The 14,208-nt window shown below is 34.0% G+C and overlaps 1 protein-coding gene across 7 annotated transcripts in view; it reads left to right on the top strand.

Annotated features, from left to right (window-relative positions):
- CDC27 (cell division cycle 27) overlaps window positions 1-14,208 on the top strand; it is a 60,002-nt gene that overhangs the window by 28,768 nt on the left and 17,026 nt on the right. For 2 of the 7 annotated variants that reach the window (XM_074320856.2, XM_019732997.3), the window contains exons 5-12: window positions 984-1,081; window positions 1,825-1,979; window positions 2,085-2,296; window positions 3,246-3,360; window positions 6,319-6,434; window positions 10,726-10,825; window positions 11,906-12,113; window positions 12,323-12,492. In XM_074320856.2, coding sequence (XP_074176957.1) covers window positions 984-1,081; window positions 1,825-1,979; window positions 2,085-2,296; window positions 3,246-3,360; window positions 6,319-6,434; window positions 10,726-10,825; window positions 11,906-12,113; window positions 12,323-12,492 — 1,174 coding nt within the window. Of the gene's footprint in view, window positions 1-983; window positions 1,082-1,824; window positions 1,980-2,084; window positions 2,297-3,245; window positions 3,361-6,300; window positions 6,435-10,725; window positions 10,826-11,905; window positions 12,114-12,319; window positions 12,493-14,208 lie in introns of all 7 variants that reach the window. The other 5 variants (XM_074320855.2, XM_019732996.3, XM_088802311.1 and 2 more) reach the window with 3 other exon arrangements.

Below are 14,208 nucleotides of genomic sequence, written 5' to 3'. Positions count from 1 at the left end.
CCTCTGCCTGTGTGTTTAGTCTGGGAAGCTAAATAGCCTTCAACTGGTGGTACTTTTTTAGTACATAATTTATTCTAGTTTCTACTCACTTGCAAAATATGGAAATAATGCAAACTAATATGTAGTTACCCCAGGGGATCTTTACATTTCTCTGAGATTACACTAACAGCGCATAAACAAATGATATGTTTTAGCTGATACTTGAGGGTTCTTTGGAAAACCTTGGTTAGATGCCATCTGGTCCTTTATAAAACCTTAGAGTTTTGGAAGAATTACTGTATCTTAATTTTTTTCCATTAGACAATGAGGAATTTCAACCTTAAACCACATGATTAGTATTTTTTACCTGAAAGTGTCTATAAGTCTCACTAACCCTCAACCCAATCCTCCCTTCCATTTAAAAGCTAGGGAGGTAACAGTGCTGGTCTAATACTAATTTCCAGAATGTTCCAAGCATATAGGGTTTCAGGGATAAATGTAAGCTTTTATACACCTGATTTATAAAGAAACAAATCTTTCTTTCATTAAGAGCTACCACCTCTTCTTTGTTAGAAAATCTGATCATGTAAATATACTATATTTAAAGCATTTAAGTCACTTTCAAAATAACTGTTGGGATATTATATTAAAAATTAAGAATGAGACTGAAATATTTGGATGTTTTTCATATCTCCTTCAGTAATTCTAGTATCTGACAGTAAATTTAAAGCATTGTAGTATTCAAGAAGGCAATGATAGTTTATTTTGTTAGCATTCCTTTCAATTCATGTTCTGTTTGCTTTCACCTGACTTTTGACTTGAACTGCCCTAAATAACAGAGATTGGAGGACGGTAAGAAGGAGAAATGGGTGATCTAGCGAAGCATCAAGAAGAGTATTCTCAGAACTTTATATAAGACTGACGTAATTTCTGTATGAAAAATTTCTTTATAATAAATATTTTGAGTTTTATAGCTTGCCTAATCTATTTGTTTGTCTTTACAGCAAGACAGATCGGCTTGCCAAAGGATCAGAATGTTACCAAAAGAGCCTTAGTTTAAATCCTTTCCTCTGGTCCCCCTTTGAATCGTTATGTGAAATAGGTAGGTTTGTAGAGGTGGTTGGGGGAGAGATCCCCCATTACCTCTTCCTTTTTTACCCCCTGCTTAGTTTTTGAAAAATGATACAAATTATCCACAAGAAAAATATTTTTCAAAGCTAAGGTTTGTTAAAATTGAGAACAAGAAATAAGGTAGCTATGTCTCAGGAATAATGTGGCCTTTCTTTTGTCCTCTAGAATGAGTTGTATTATAACACTAGCCAAAATAGCTTTTCGGGTAAGGAAAGAAATGAATAGCATTCCCAAAGCAGAAACTGTTACATAAGTAAGACCTGGAATATATGGGGCGAGAGTATCTCGGTATATATGCTGTGGGATAGATGAAGGATCATTTTAAAACATTGTCGTGTCTATATACATGGAAGCGCTTAAAGCTCTACTGTAATATCTACTGGGTTTCAACTCTCCACCCTCACTCCTTACCTTGAGCAAAATGAGATCTAGATCTTTGCTTTAAAACAAACAAATCTGCATTTTCCTCGGATTTATTATATTTAAAATCAATGTTATTGCAGTGTAGTTTACTTCCTAAATTTACAGCTTTATCTTAGGGGTAAACTTTTGCAATAAATTGATGGATGGGCTTTTGGGAGGTAAATTTGATTAGCTGAAACAGACAGGAGAACTTTAAAACTCTGGATAAGGGCTTATTTCCACTTATTTATGCATAGCGGAGAAAAAACAAAAATCCTCATTTCTTTAGAACTTTTTTTTTTCCCTTCACAGGTGAAAAGCCAGATCCTGACCAAACGTTTAAATTAACATCTTTACAGAACTTTAGCAGCTGTCTGCCCAACTCTTGCACAACAGTAGTATCTAATCATAATTTATCTCACAGACAGCCTGAGACAGTTCTTACGGAAACACCCCAGGACACAATTGTAAGTGTATCATATGCTAGTATTCAAAATATTATGAAAACAAAAAAGAATGATCTGAACTAAATAATGTATTGTAAATGACATGGTAGAAATTTTCTGTTTCAGGAATTAAACAGACTGAATTTAGAATCTTCCAATTCAAAGTATTCCTTGAATACAGATTCCTCAGTGTCTTATATTGATTCAGCTGTAATTTCACCAGATACTGTCCCTCTTGGAACAGGAACTTCTATATTATCTAAACAGGTTCAAAATAAACCAAAAACTGGTCGAAGCTTATTAGGAGGACCAGCTGCTCTTAGCCCATTAACCCCCAGGTAAGACAAGCAAAAGATAGTTTAAAATGCGCTGTAATATTAAATGATCTTATAATAATTCATATTATTAGTAATATAAATTAACATGAACAGCAACTTGTAAATCATGGAAATAGAGGCATTTAATAAGTCAATAATGGATCTATTCTGTTTTCAGAAAATGAAGTAAAAAAAGTACAGTGCCTGTGACAAAAATTAATATTAAATATTGGAGAAAATTTTAAACTCAAATATGCCTTATTCGAGTGTTTGCATTAAAAGATAGTGTCTTTATGGCTGTGCATCAGTGAATAGCAGTAAACCTCTTGAAATGTCGGAATGCTTATGATATAATCAGAGTGATACCAGTGGTTATTGTTAAAGTGCTGTTTTCCAAAACATGGAGGAAGGAATGACACCTATCAATATGAAATATTTTGTCAAAATTAATAGATGTATATGCATGTGTAAATATAGGAACCCAGCCCAGAGGATACACACCTAAAATTATCAAAATAAAATTATGTGTTAGAACAGGCTATGAATTGGGTCCCAGGGCCAGGGAGCTAATAAAGTAGCATAACCATGAGATTACAACTCATTGACCCACAAATGGATTCAATGGTCTCTAGAGACATTTTCTGTATAATAGTGTCTAAATTCCAAGAATTTGAAGTAATTTGATCATTTGGAACTTAGCTTTTACAAAGCCACTCTTTACTTTTAATAAATCTCCAGAGATCAGTAGTTGCTGCTCAGTTTAGTCTTGTTTGATTGATTTTTTAAATTTTAGTTATGGTGGGTGGAATAGTCTACATTCACGGCTTATTTTTAATCTGCCCCTTAGATCCTCACTGCCCCCAAGACTGATTTGCCATTCTCTTCCTTTTAGACCTTCTAATTTAAGTATACTGCTGCTTTATATATGCCTTGATGACTTTTTGACACCTTGATTTCAACCTCTTCTCAGTTTTGGGATTTTGCCATTAGAAACCCCAAGTCCTGGAGATGGATCCTATTTACAAAACTACACTAATACATCTTCTGTAATTGACGTGCCACCCACCGGAGCCCCTTCAAAAAAGGTATTTTCCATGTAAAATACAATTTTGGTATTGATGAAAGAAATTCATTTAAAATTCCAGTCTGTTAAAAGCATTGTCAGAGAAACTCTAACCTTATATAATTGTTGCTGCCTTAGAGTTGTTGATCTGAATGTAAAAGGTTATCATTCTCATAGCCTCCTGGTTATAGTTGGAGACACAAAGCTGGTTGCTCTTTTGGCCACATAAAATTATAACTCAAAAGTATAGTTTATTTCAGCATAGAGCACATACAGATTTTTACTTTTAATTTCCTTTTTTTTAAATGAAATTCAGGTTGTTTCTGTCACTTGGAATATAAATAAGAAATTATACCTGCCATAGTTTTTACTTGTCCCCACCTTTTGTTTTTTGGTTATACTAACATTAAAATGAAAAAAAGATTGACTTGCATAAAGCCAGCTGTTTCCGATAATAAAATTCTTATCGTGGACCCTCATGGATGTGTAGTAAATTCATAGTGAATGTGTAATAAAATAAAAACTACTTGACAGTATTTTTATAGTAAATACTGTGACAAGTTTTGAGACTCTTTATGTTCTTTTATAAAGGTCTATGGCCAAAGTAGTAAAGGCCAAAGTGCCATTTACTTAAAGGATATCTGTGGTGCAGGGTATCTTCTGTGAGAATTAAAGTAGTTTATGTATGTAAAATGCGAGTTGTTGTGCTTAACAGATGTTTAAGAAATGGAAGCTAAATAAGTCAGACTAGTATGTGAATGACTGATATAGCCCCTTTACTCTCCTAGAGACTTATTTCTTCTTGGTTTTATTCTTTTACTTCCTTAGAGTGTGTAAAAATGTTTTTCTGTATTAGCTCCTTAATGAGTGATAATAGGAAATCCAAGAGTGGTATGAAAGGGGACTACAAAGTAGTTAATGTGTGGATAATTTTAAATGTGATTTCTAAAAGTAGGCAACTACCTGCCATTGTACTGTTAAAGGGAGTGAAATATAATTGTGGAAATTAATTTATTACAGTTATAAGAAGGCATAGTAGCATGGTAGTTAGCAAAACCAGGCAAGCCACAAGTTAGGCAGTGAAGAGGTATATGATTTCAGTGCCCAGATAATAAAAGGCACTTATTGTCTCATCCCCTTATGCTTCTGTTCTCTTGTTACCTGATTGCAAGACAGTCTTAGAAAAGCTATACTTGTAGGTCTGTATGCAGTATCAACTAAAAATATCAAACCAAGTAGTGAGTGCAGTACATACTTCTTTGTTAAATAAGGAAGGACCAGACTTGACTTGAAGTTTTGTCCCTTGGGTGAATGGAGGAGGAGGAGGAGGATGAAGGAGTATAAAGTTTTATTTTGAGGTAGGGGTAGACTAGATAAAAATATTCAGTGGATAGTTAGTCATAGAGGAAAGAATATGGCCTGGTGATAGAAATAATAATTAAGGCTTTAAAAATGGCCGTGCTCTCCTAGGGAAAGTGGAGCACATTAGTGGAAGGAACAGGGGCCAACAAATCAAGAGGTAAGACAAATAATAAAGATACTATGCTATTTTGGAAGTTATACAAAGTTTCAAAAAGGAAGGGATGATGAGTGATGATGAATGCAGGAAAGACCAAAATAAGTCTTTCATATCTGGTGAGAAAATGATTATTAGTGATTATTTGTAATGTGCGATTTGAGAATTATGTATAGTGGCTACCAAAGTAGCAGTTAAGTTCCGAAGAAAATTATCTCATAGTAAAAAAATTTTAAATATCCATTAACAGTAGTCATAGATCACTTTATAAAGAAGCTAAGTGAGAAAATGAATAGAAATAAGGTGATAAATTAGAAAAGACAGGGGCAAGCAAAGGTTTTTTATCCCCCTCCAAGGGAACAGAGACTAGTTAATGAAAGATTAAATACACCAGAAAGAAATATTAACTCTAAGAACAATATCCTTAGAATCTGGAAAATAATTGGACGATTTCATTTTTAATCTACTCTAACTACTATAGGTTTCCCCTGCTATCCAAAAGTAGAGCATTCATGAAACCTTTGTAAGCCAAAATGGCTTGAAGCAGACGCAGTTACCATTAATTTAGATGGAAAAATTTTGAGGATTCCCAGACCCAAAATTCAGCGCACGCACACTGTCTTTATTTCATTCACCAGGATTGAAACACTTAATTACATCCAGTTATTCGCTAAGCATAACATCCTTACGAGCTCTCTTAGGCTCACCTGATACTTTAGGGCACATCTTGCTAACAGATGCACAAAATAAAATGCGATAAAGCACAGATGCTCACACACCCAATTCAAAGCTATGGCAGCTCAATGTCGAAATGCTGAGTGTAGTTCCCAGGGAAGGAGCTTGGTGGTGCCACTCTCGCTTCCAGGGGCTCACGATGCTTCTCTAACAGCTCGCGGCAAAAGAAACGCTGAACACTGTTTTTGCTTTTCACTATTTTCATAAAAGGGAAAATTCAATTTCTTTTGGTTTTTGAAAACAGGTACTAATGTAGGTCTTTTGTAAACGCAAAGTTGTGTAACATGAACTTTCAAAAGGTGGGAAATACCTATATAGAACTGTTTTTGGCAAAGAAGGAATATAAAATCTTACTGTATTATTACTTTTAATGTATACTAAGTTAGAGCCTAAATCTTGAGTCTATAGCTGCCTTAAAATTCTTTAGCACTTAACCCCAACTGGAAAAGATGTGTAATGAATGGCTTCCAGGAATTTTGAGCCTTTCCTTAGGAAACTAAAGTGAAAGATGAAAGGATAGTATAAAGATAAAAATACTGAGGTTAAAATGTAGAAATAGGCTGATGTTCTTTCTAATGACATAAGTAATGACATTAATAGTTTGTGTTTTCAGATGACAGTATATATTATGAAATCTTTGGGGAAATGTAGATGGGAGCATCATGGTGTCTTTTATCATTTACAGTGCAGTTTATAATTCACAAACCTTAGACTTTTTGTGTTTTACAGTCTGTTGCCAGAATCGGCCAAACTGGAACAAAGTCTGTCTTCTCACAAAGTGGAAATAGTCGAGAGGTAACTCCAGTTCTTGTTGCACAGACACAAAGTTCTGGCCCACAAACAAGGTATTTATTACGGTGTCATTATTTGATATTGTTCAGCTTTTCCTCCTATAACATGATTATGATTATACTTCAATTTAGGCAGATTTTGACTCTCAAAAATTCTAGAATGACTTACAAATTTTGAATACAAGTATGTCAGATTTGAGATTTCCAATTTGCTGAAAAGGCTGGTGTAATTTTTAGTTGTGTATTATAATGCAAATCAAGACAAGAATGAGCTGAAATACCTTTTTAAGTTTACTCTCATGAATTTGTTTAAACTGGATATTCTGAACACTCCTCCAAAATAATTTTCTTATTTACATGACTTTCTCCATTGGTCAAGTTACAGGTAGGCTTCATTCTCCCTGTCCCCTATTATACCTTTCTGTAAACAGATCGTAAAATTAATCTTCCAGTAAATCTTCAAATAATGAATTCATTTCCACACAGAAATGGTGTTAAATGGGATTTCTTTTCCTATTCAAGGACTCAACAATAAATTGCAGCTAATATTTTAAAAGATACAACTCTGTCTCCTAAAATAGTGAACATGTACTAGTAAGTCTTAAAACAGTCACACATGTGCATATACCTTGACTGTAAAAGGCTTCAATATTTCTAAAATTCCAGGAAGGTGAGTGTCATTATGAGTGCCAGCTCTAGACAAGTGACAGTGATTGCCTGGGACTCAGTTATGAGAAGGAGCCTGAGGCCTCCTGCAGAGTAACATTATATAGGCTGAGTATATGCTAGTGCTAAAGAATATATAAGCAATTTCTTACACATTTCACTTAAAACTAAACAAATACATATTATGTTCATTATAATGAGCATCAACTGTTAATAATTTTGTGTTCTTTGTATTATTGATTCCATTTTATCTCCTTTATTGCCTATATTATTTTCCTACAGCTACTGTAACAGAGTACCATATACTGGATAGCTTAAAACAACAGAAATTTATTCACTCACAGTTCTACGTACCATAATCCAAAATTAAGACGTTGATAGGACCATGCAACCTCTGAAGCCTCTAGATAGGGATCCTTCCTTTCCTTTTTCAGCTTCTGGCAGCCCTAGGCATTCCTTAGTTTGTGGTAGCGTAATTCAGGATCTGCCTCCATCCCCATATGGCCATCTTCCCTGGGTGCCTCTGTATCCAACTTTCCCTCTTATTTTAAGGACATCAGTAATTTGAATTATGGCGCACCCTAATGACCTCACCTTGGCTACAACGACTCTATTTCCAAATAAGGTCCCATTCACAGGTACTGGGGGGTAGGAATTCAACATACCTTTTGGGGAGATAACAATTCAACACATAATATTTATTACCAGTTACTCTTCATTTTTTATTTTTAGAGGTTGTTTTAGGGTTTATAGCATACATTTTAAATTATCAAAGATTACCTTCTAGTAATAATACGCCAAGTCAGGTATAATATAAAACCTTATTACAGTATATTTTTATGCTCCTCTCCCAGTCTTTATGCTATTGTTGTCATATAGTTTGCTTCTAAGTGTTATAAACCACAGCGTGCATTGTTGTAGTTTTTGCCTTAGTTATATAGAATTTTTTTGAATAAGGAAAAGAAGTCTATTTTATATTTAGTCACATATTTACAATTTTTGGTGCTCTTTATTTCTTTCTGTAGATCTAAATTTCAATTTCGTATCCTTTTCCTTCATCTTTAAAGGCTTCCTTTAACATTTCCTGTAGTCCAGGTCTGCAGATAATGAATTTTTTTAGCATTTGTATGTCAGAAGAAAGTTTTTATTTCACTTTTTTTTTTCAATTACAGTTGACATCCAACATTATTTTTTGTTTTAGAAAGAATTTTTCACTGGATATAGACTTCTAGTTGACAGTGTTTTTTTCTGTTTAAAGATTTTACTGTACTGTCTTCTAGCCTGCATTGTGTTTGACAAGTCTGCTGCCCTTCTCATTTTTGTTCCTCTATATATAATTAATGTCTCTTTTCTCTGTTTTAAGATATCCTCTGTTACTGATTTTAAGCCATTTGATTATGTTGTGGTGTAGTGTACTTTTCTTCTTTTTTGGCCTTCAGATTCATTGAGCTTCTTGGATCTGAGTTTATCATTTTCATCAATTTAGCTTATCTCTACCATTATTTTTTCAAATAATTTTGCTGTCCACGTCCGTGTGCTCTCTCCTTCTGGGACTCCAAGTACTTGTATGTTAGACTATTTTCAATTGTCCCACAGTTCACCAATACTGTTCATTTTGTTTCCAGTCTTCTTCCTCTGTTTCATTTTGGATAGTGTTTATTGCTATGTCTTCAAATTGACTTGTCTTTTCTTTTGCAGTGTCTAATCTGCTGTTAATCCCATTTAGTGTGTGTGTGTGTGTGTGTGTGTGTGTGTGCGTGTTTATATATAAATTTTTGTCTTAGGCATTCTGTCTTTCATCTTTAGAATTTTGTTTTTGTTCTCTCCTTAACATGCCCATTCCTTCTTCTACCTTTTTGACCATATGGAATATATTTATAATAGTTCTTTTAATGACCTTGTCTACTAAGTCTTACTGGGTCATTTCTAGGTCTGTTTTATTTTTTTGTTGATTGGTTTTTCTCTATAGGTTATGGTATCCTGCTTCTTTGTATACCTAGTATTTGATTGAATGCCAGTTATTGGAAATTTTACATTTTTGAGGGATGGACTTTTTTGTATTCTTTTGAGTATATTTAAGTTTTGTTCTGGGAAGCAGTTAAGTTACTTGTTAGCATTTTATCCTTTTAGGTCTTGCTTTTGGTAGTTGGGGCAAGAGCAACCGTAAGTCTGGACTAATTTTGCCCTTTGAGTACTCTACTTAATGGCCTATTTAGTATGAACTTTCTTTACTTTGACTATTGAAAATGTGAACTATTCTTAGCCCAAGGTGAGCTCCAAGAATTATTCTGCCTGCTTATTTCCAGTAGTTCTTTCCCCAGATTCAGGTAGTTTCCTTGCTTCAATAGTGTAAAGCAATTCTGATGCTACCTACCCAGACTTAGCATTGACTCTGCAGGCTAAGGCCAGAGTCCCAACGAGATTGTCATCAAGGCTCGTTGACTTGCTAGTTGAAAGTTGAGAGGTTCCCCAGGCCACCCGCACTCTGACCAACTGCCTACAAATTTGAGGAGTCCCACTACCCCCTGAGGTTTAATAATTTTCTAGAACAACTCACAGAATCTAGGCTATACTTAACAGTTTTATTATAAAGGATCCAAAGCCAGATCAGAGAAATGAGGCCCATAGGGTAAGGGATGGGAGGGTCCTGAACACAGAACTTCTGTGTCCTCCCTGTGAAATCAAGATGTGTCACCCTCTCGGCACTTTGGTATCTTCACCAACCAGGAAGCGCAACAAGCTTTGATGTTCAGAGTTTTTATTGGGGTTTCATTATGTAGGCATGATAGATTGCCATCATTGCCCACATGACTGAGCTCAGTCTCCAGCCCCCCTCCCCTTCTGGAAGATGTCAGGCTGATATCACATGGCTCAACGCCCCAGCCCTCTAATCACATGGTTGATCTTTCCGACATGGCCAGCCCCTCGTCTTGAAACTCATCTGGGGTAGTTTCAGCAGTGGAACACTTACACTGGTCAGTTTTCAGTTGAAGACTAGGGACGCCTCCTGCAGATCTTTGAAGCTCCCCTCTTTGTAGCTCTCTCCTTTCAGGTACTCTGACCTGCAATTCTAGCTGCCTTGGCTTCCCTGAATTCTTCACATTTTCTTCTCAACACAGGGAGACCTCTGAACTCTGTTTATGTTCTCCATCCCTGCACTGCATCCTCAGAACTTTCCTCAGACACATGCTGCCTGCTCTCCAGTGTCTGAAAAGCATTGTTGTGTGTATTTGTTCAGTGTGATACTTGTTTAAGATGGGAGAATAAATCTGATTCATATTACTTCTTCATAATTGGCAGCAGAAGTCTGTTCTTTTATTTAGAAAGTTATTTTTTTAGAAATGATTGGAATAGCACAATACTCTTAGCTAAATCCCCCAAGAAAGTTTTTGTCATCATTTTCTCCACATATGCTAGCCTCTAAAAATCATTCCTATAACTTTCCAAGGCATTATTTATAACTAGTAGGATATTCCATATTTTATTACAAAGCCATAAAATGATGCTAGTTACAAAAACTTTTTTTAACAAGTATTTAATATAACTAGCACATAATCACATTAGTAAGTGGGGTGCAAACATATTGAATGCATATTTTTTAATATACCTGAGTTGAAGCAATAGTTAATGATCATAAACTCAGTTTTTTAAAAAGTCTACGTTTATAATTTTTTTTTAGTACAACACCTCAGGTATTGAGCCCCACTATCACATCTCCCCCAAATGCACTGCCTCGAAGAAGTTCACGACTTTTTACTAGTGACAGCTCTACAACCAAGGTAATTGAAAGATTTCTGTATGTCACATTTGCTTAATGCTTCTGCCTCTAAAGTTTCTGTTCATCAATGACTCAATCTCTAATAAATAAATTAGGTGAGTGTTTAAAATTTTTTTAATGTTTTTTTAATTTGAAGGGCCGTCTATAACATTTGTAAATTTTCTTGGGCCTTTAATGAATATTTTATAATATTGTTGAAATGACAAATTGTGATGAAGAGCAGATCAGTGGTTATTAGGAGTTAAGACTCAAGGGAGGTGTGACTATGAAAGCATAGCACCAGGGAATTTCTTTGTGTTCTGGTAGGACAGTCCTGTATCTATTGTGGCAGTTGATTACACAAATCCATACATGTGATAAAATTCATAGAACTATGCACACCAAAAAAACAAAAAAAGATGCATGTAAAAGTTGATGAAATCCAAATAAGATCTGTAGTTTAGTTGATAGTATTGTACCAATACTATATTGTTTAGTTGATAGTATTGGATGATGTAGTATAGTTATTTCAGATATTATCATTAGTGAAAATTGGGGGAAAAATATATGGAAATGGTTTTTTTGCACATTTCTTTGCACAGTTGAGGGCCTTGTTATGCCTCTGGTAAATTGTTTTGGCCCATTGACAAATATTATGGACAATCTTTAACTCTGACACATAAAGATCAACAGTTTTATGATGCCCTGAGACTATTAGGTAGTATTGCATCCACTTATTTTCTTATTTTTCAATAATAAATGAAAGTGATATGCTTTCAGAAAAGAGCAATAGTATTAGATTGATGCAAAAGTAATTGTGGTTTTGCAATTTTTAACCTTTTAAACCACAATTACTTTTGCACCAACCTAATATATTTAATGCTAATTTACCCTAAATACTAGTTAGTTAATACGATCTATTTTCAGAATTATTTCATTTAAAATTAAATGACTTTGAAGACTTGCTTTATAAAATATCTTCCGAGAAAAATATACATCAATCAACATTGTATATTTATTTGTATCTAATATTTGAAAAAGCTTGGGGGAATGTCTAAAATACATGAGTGTAACAAGTGTGGGGCTTTCCTCCTTTTTACAGGAGAATAGCAAAAAATTGAAAATGAAGTTTCCACCTAAAATTCCAAACAGAAAAACAAAAAGTAAAACTAATAAAGGAGGAATAACTCAACCAAACATAAATGATAGCCTGGAAATTACAAAATTGGACTCTTCCATCATTTCAGAAGGAAAAATCTCCACTATCACACCCCAGATCCAGGCATTTAATCTACAGAAAGCAGCAGCAGGTCTGTTTTAAATGCTTAATATCTTTTTATTTTATTTTATTTTATTCACTTATTTTAAGTAAATTTCCTTATGTTCATTAAAGTTCCTTCATTTTTTTCTAGATAGATGTTGGAATTTTTAATGAATTATTTTGTAATTAGCCTTTCTAGAAAACAACTGTTGCATTGTGTTTTTCTCCTTTGTTTACTACATCGTTTTCTCCTAGAAGGTTTGATGAGCCTTCTTCGTGAAATGGGGAAAGGTTATTTAGCTTTGTGTTCATACAACTGCAAAGAAGCTATAAATATCTTGAGCCACCTACCTTCTCATCACTACAATACTGGTTGGGTACTGTGCCAAATTGGAAGGGCCTATTTTGAACTTTCAGAGTACATGCAAGTAAGTATAAAAAACTGTTATATATGCCTTTGTACAGATAATTTAAATTTAATTAAAATGCCTATGCTTGAGAAGTCTAGGTCTAAAAGGTCAATATTTATTATATAATGTCTATATTTTCTTTGTATATTTATAATTTTTAAATACAGTTCTTTCTTTGTGTTAAGATGTGAGTAATTTAAATTCTTTGGGATTACTTGAGATAGATTTGTAGAGAACCCAAGACATCCATATATTCTTGTGTGGAACATTTATACTCAGTTAGATCTGAAAATATATACCATATAATAGATATTTATAGTCAAAATTCTACTATATTCAGAGTTCTTAGTGAAATGAAATTTTGGCATTTAATATATTTTATAAACTTAAAGGATGCTATGAAGAAAATTGTGTGTAATTGAGGACACAGTGTCCTTATTACAATTTATCCTTTTAATTTTAATTTTATTTATACCAGAAAAGAAGATGATTAACCTAAAGCCAAAGAAAATTCTAACTTTCAATTTGTTTCCTCTCCAATTCTCCTTCCAAAGCATTTTCTCCTCCTACCCTCTATACTTAAAAAACAAAACCTTAAGAAGCCTATATATTAATAAAATTTGTCTAATATAAATTATTTAAAGTTGATAATAAGGTTACTTTTTGGCCTATCTACTTTCAGTTCATTTATTCAGTGTATTTTGAGTGCATGTCATGTCCTACACTCACTTCCAGACTCTATAATTAGACAGGTATTGCTTGCCTTCATAGAGCTTACATTCTAATTTTAGTAAAAGAGATAGATTAGCGGCCAATAAGTATATAAAGAAAGACAGGTGGCAGGAAGCCCTAGGAAGAGGAAATGAAGTATGGTAAGGAAACTGGGGGACAGTACAGTATGGTGCTATTTTTTAAAAAGCATGCTCAGAAAAAGAATGTTACACATCCCTTTACGAGCCATGCAAAGATCTAGAGGTGAAGTGTTCTTCCAGGTGGATAATAAATGCAGAAGATACCTGTTCGTGTAATTTTGTACACTAAAGGAAAATAGCTGTAGATAGAAAGCCTCATTGATTGCTTGAACATCCGTGTTTGGATTACGGTCCTTTACTGGTACACAGGCAAAAGCTGTATTTGGCAAGCCCTTTTCAAAATTATTTATTGTTTCACAGGTAATTTAAAATACGTGAATTTTGTTGTTTCCCCTAATTATAGAGCAGATATATAGACACAAATATTTAACTAAAGGAAGCCTTTGTTTTGACTTAATTTTAAGAGGGTTTTGTGTGTGTGTGTGTGTGTGTGTGTGTGTGTGTGTGTTCCATTTTTCTTCTTTTCTACACCACAATTACCTCACAAGAAGCAATAGATTCTGAAAAATTTGAAACCAAAAAGTTTCCAAAACCTGTATTTAGCTGGTGGTTAGGTCTGTCTTATAACCAATGCCTATTTTTAAAAATGCCCCTTTGAAAAACTTACCTGTATAACTTTTAAGGGATTTCAGAGAAATTACAAATCATCAAATTAGCCTAGATAGCGTAAGGCCATTTCTTAGAATTAAGTTCCTAATTTTATAAATACTATTTCCTTATTTTCTGTCATCTTTATTTCATTAAGAACAGACCAGATATTCCTTAATTCTAAACTAAGCTTGACTTTCAGAATTTTGAACTTACTGAATCAATAAACTAGGGAACAAATTGGTTTTATATAACCCAAAGTGTCAAACTTCAG

Source organism: Rhinolophus sinicus, chromosome 12, assembly GCF_057876585.1.
Source record: "Rhinolophus sinicus isolate RSI-liver-muscle chromosome 12, RSI-T2T, whole genome shotgun sequence".
Lineage (NCBI taxonomy): Eukaryota > Metazoa > Chordata > Mammalia > Chiroptera > Rhinolophidae > Rhinolophus > Rhinolophus sinicus.
Note: the sequence above shows the minus strand (reverse complement) of the source record. Positions and strands in the feature narration are given on the sequence as shown.